Raw genomic sequence first — 4,764 nt, 5'->3', positions numbered from 1 at the left:
ACTATTTCAAATAACTTTTGAGAAAAAGACAAAAGTTAATAGAAAAAACTATAAATTAAAAGTTAAATGATAATTACCAAACACAATTTTTTTTTATTAATATAGGTTGAAAAACTAAAAATCAAAAGTATTTTTTTTTGTGTGTTACCAAACAAACTCTAAATTAATCTTACTAAAGTATTGGAAGACATTACACATTTATTAAATTAATTTTATTAAAATATTAAAAGTAGTATATTAATCATTACTATATTGAAAATATAAAAATGACAATCATTTTTAAATTAATTTTATTTATTAAAACGGAAGTCATTTTGAAGGGAGGGAATAGGTATGCAAATAGATCAAGCATTTAATTTATAAATTTTAACCATGTATAGCATATTAAATGTCATTTTTTTGATTTTTTATATATATCAACAAAATTAATCAATATTATTACTTTTAAAACAATAATTATTCTTTTATCTATAATATCTTTATTAGATTTATTTATTTTTATTTTATTTTTGTAATAAATACATAAGAATAATTTTAACAAAAATGCAATTAATACTATTGAATTATTGAATTTTGTAAGATGATAATTAAAAAGAAATAAAAAAAATATGACATTTAAATAGAATCGGAATATATAAATTAGATATCCAAACATGATCCATCATTTTCACTTGGTTACTTTTGATAGATGTCACCGGTAGATTTCTACATAAGTATTGGTCCAACTAATTCTGAAACAAAGGTCAAAATGTGAGTGATTATGGAACCTGAACCAATTTGCAAGCCAGATTTTGGAGTGAATACATTGTGTAATACAAGAAGCATTTTATTATAAATAAGGTTGTTCGACGAAGAAGGAATTCACTTTTCACTCATCCCGTTTTACATGTTTATCCATTCAACACCCCCCTTCCTCTCTTCCATTTCTTAACAAATCTACAACAGACTTTAACAACATTTAGCACACAACAAAGCTTCACATTCTAAATACACCATATTTGGTATTTTCTATGGGACGGTTCAAGGAAGCTGAAACACATAGACCAATTATTTTTCTTGTATCAGCTGGATCAATAATTCCATCATCCCAAAGCCTCGCCGTTGAGTAATAAGGACTTCCTTCTCTCTCGTACGCCTCAACTACTTTTCTTTTGAACTTTTCTTCCTCCTCCTTGTTCCACTGTATTACAATTTACCAGCACAAACAAAGACAGATGAGACTAACCGTTAATTTGTCACTAGGTAAGATAATCTTCTCGATAACATTGTTTTTTTTACCTGAATTCCTTGCTTTTTCTTACTGCCTTTCTCTACTTGTGCCAGAACACCAGCAGCCTATGAATATGAACTAAGGATCAATCAAGTCTCCAAGTTCAAAAATTTGTAAGAAATTATTACTTGAGAGATAAACTACCTGAGCACCACCCATCACTGATATTCTCGCATTAGGCCAAAGGAACATGAAGTTTGGACTATAGGCACGGCCACACATTGCATAGTTTCCGGCACCAAAGCTTCCACCAACAATTATAGTGATTTTAGGTACCTGTGGCATATATTTATTCAAAGCAAAAATGTTCATTAGTCCTTTTTAAAAATAATTCGGTTTGTTTCATTTCTCTTGTATCTTCTAGTCTTTGCTTTGAATTGGTTTAACATCCTCACCGCCCCAAAGTAACACAGTGCAGCAAAAAAAAGGCAATACAATACAAGTAACTGTAACGAATGTTATAAGTAGTATGCTGTGGAATCCACAAACCTTTGCGCAAGATACAGCCATCACCATTTTCGCACCAGACTTTGCTATGCCATTTGCCTCGGATTTTGAGCCCACCTACCAAAGAGACACGTGTTACAGTATCATTCTTCGTCAAAAACTATGACTGTAAACAGGACAAAAAATGATGGATGAAGTGTATTTGTCAATCACTTCATAAACCAATCCAGTGATTTTGTGAGGAAAGAAAGAACCAATCTACTCAGAAATCAGAATATAATGACACAATGGATCATAATCAGAGAAACTGAAGAAAAACTTGAATTCATACCATGAATCCAGTGATGTTCTGAAGGAAGACCAAGGGAATGTTACGCTGAGTACATAATTCAATGAAATGAGCCCCTTTCAGAGCAGATTCATTAAATAAAATCCCATTGTTTCCAATAATTCCTACAGGCTGTCCAAAAATCCTAGCAAAACCTGTAACAAGAGTCTGCATCGACAACCAATAAATGTCCGACAAATGATACAGGTACAAATAAATAAAAAATATAAGTTCCATAGCAACCCATGCACATAAAAACAATGATTAAACAGGTAGAAAGTGAAGTGAATAAGCCCTCACAGTGCCATACAGTTTCTTGAATTCATCAAATTCACTTCCATCAACAATACGAGAAATCACTTCTCGGATATCAAACTGCTGCTTGAGATCAACGGGAGCAATAGAACGAAGTTCATTAACATCATATAGTGGCTCTTTATATTCATAATTCATATTTTGCAATCCATTTGCTGAGACATCTCTCCCAGCCATATGCAAATTCTTAACAATGTCCCTCCCAAGTGCAAGTGCGTGAAGTTCATCTACAAGAAAACAAAACATGTATAATGTCACTAATACAAACAGAGTTGATTTCCTTAGTTATCACATTTTCTATCCACTTAGACGTGCGAGAGAGAAATTATCATTTGTGAATACCTTGAGCAAAATAGTCTGAAACACCCGATGTCTTGCAGTGCACAGCAGCACCTCCTAAATCCTCTGCAGAAACTTCTTCTCCAGTGGCAGCCTATAAAATCATTCAGTTAATGTTAATTAAGTCATAGACACGCAGAAGAGACAAGGTCTATATTGGGGAGTCCGGGGAGGCCACATATCAGACTAACTTTGATCCATACTAGGATTCCACTTCCGCTCTCCCACCGAGCCTAACCACGGCTCTGATACCACTTGTTGGGGAGTTCGGGAGCCGTAAGTGTCAATGGTCTAATTGTTCAGGATCCAATAGACCTCGACACCACATATCAAGGCAGAACCTTAAAGCATCAGATTTATGGGTCCTTTCTCTTATATACCCAACATTTCCTATATTTTTATTTGATGTGGATTAAGTGGACTTAACCACTCACACTTGAATGCGAACCGCTTAAAATTACAAGAATCAATACATAAAAATTAGTAGCCAGATAGTATCACAGAAAGGACATTGGAGCATAAGAGTGTCCGGAGCTAACCTTAACAAGAGGCGGCCCTGCCAAAAAAATAGTGCCATTTCCCTTGACCATGACGCTTTCATCCGCCATAGCAGGTATATAGGCACCACCAGCCGTGCAAGAACCTAACACCAAAGCAATTTGAGGAATCCCCTGAGCAGACATTATAGCCTGATTATAAAATATTCTCCCAAAATTCTCCCTGTCCGGAAACACATCAGCCTGCTTCGGAAGAAAAGCGCCACCACTGTCAACGAGATACACGCATGGCAAATTGCATTGAGCAGCAATCTCCTGTGCCCTGAGATGCTTCTTAACAGTAATAGGATAATAAGTCCCTCCTTTAACAGTAGGATCATTCGCCACAAACATACAAAGTCTTCCATGAACCGGACCTATCCCGGTCACAACCCCACCAGATGGTAAAGGCTCTTCATAGAGCTCATGTCCTGCAAGCTTCATCATCATCATGACTCAAAAGTTCAAATCTTTCTTAGATATACACATTATCATTCCTGTACTTAAAGTAATAAACTTTCCACAAAACCCAACTGAATGATAAGTAAAAGAAATGAATAAGAACCTGTGAGAGCTCAAGGAAGGAAGAACCGGGATCAAGGATGCGATCGATTCTTTGTCTGGGAAGAAGCTTGTTTCTACTACTGTTCCTTTTGACAGCTTGTGGTCCACCACCAGCAAGGACGTTATGGACGTGAGATTGGAGCTGAGTGATCAAGTGTTCCATGGCTCCGCCATGGGGAAGGGCACCCAAACACAACCCTCTTTTTAACAGTAAATTGGAGGATATCCAATTTGCTTTTCTTCCAATTATTCTGATCATATTTTATCTTCTTCTCCTACGTGCTTGGTTGCTAGAGAATTAATAGTAATGGCGTGGAATCATTGAACTCTGCTACAAACACATTCTCCAGCTAATTGTGTCTATCGGATCAGAGGATGATGAATAAAAAATATGTTGATAAAAGCCCCTTGGATAATCTTGCCACGTACTTTCTTTTTTCTTTTGGAGTGTCTGTTTCGGAATTGGATCCTATTTTATATACCATCTCTCGTATTGGTTTGGAGTTTAAATTTTTACTCAATTAATCAATTTAAAAAAAAATAAAAAATAATTAATTTTTCAGATTAATTCTCAAACTATTCCACTTTGAAGAAGAAGTGACGTCAGATGAATTAGTGTAGGCTTTCTAAGTTAAAGAGATGACGTCAATTGGATTGATTAGTGCATCTGGTATTGTCAATCCAATTGGCGCCTATGTGTAAAAAATGAGAGGAGACGTCAATTGGTCCGGCGTATCTGTATATTGCGTAATTTTTTTTTGAAAAATAATGTACGTATTAGATAAAAATCGAAATCTGTCAAATTGATATTAATATTAATATGTGTTTACATACGAATACCACAAAGACTAATGTCGTTGGCCGGGATGACCTAACCGACCTCCGGTACCACATCCTCTAGCTACCCAAACGCGTGACCCTAATCCACATTGATGCGAGTTGGTTCTTTGGAAACATACTTAAAG

General features: G+C 35.4%; 1 protein-coding gene across 1 annotated transcript; it reads right to left on the bottom strand.

Moving 5' to 3' along the window:
* Positions 1–805: 805 nt before the first annotated feature.
* Positions 806–4,247, bottom strand: LOC127101195 (methylcrotonoyl-CoA carboxylase beta chain, mitochondrial). The gene is made up of 9 exons (XM_051038539.1): positions 3,801–4,247; positions 3,239–3,673; positions 2,703–2,793; positions 2,346–2,587; positions 2,049–2,213; positions 1,760–1,834; positions 1,415–1,546; positions 1,279–1,335; positions 806–1,180 (listed from the first exon to the last, which is right to left on the bottom strand). Exons 1-9 carry the CDS (start codon positions 4,056–4,058, stop codon positions 977–979), a joined length of 1,659 nt encoding a protein of 552 aa, XP_050894496.1. The 5' UTR covers positions 4,059–4,247; the 3' UTR covers positions 806–976.
* Positions 4,248–4,764: the final 517 nt, after the last annotated feature.

The sequence above is a fragment of the Lathyrus oleraceus genome, chromosome 7 (assembly GCF_024323335.1).
Source record: "Lathyrus oleraceus cultivar Zhongwan6 chromosome 7, CAAS_Psat_ZW6_1.0, whole genome shotgun sequence".
NCBI classification, from domain to species: Eukaryota; Viridiplantae; Streptophyta; class Magnoliopsida; order Fabales; family Fabaceae; genus Lathyrus; species Lathyrus oleraceus.
This window is presented reverse-complemented; position numbering and strand designations above follow the sequence as displayed.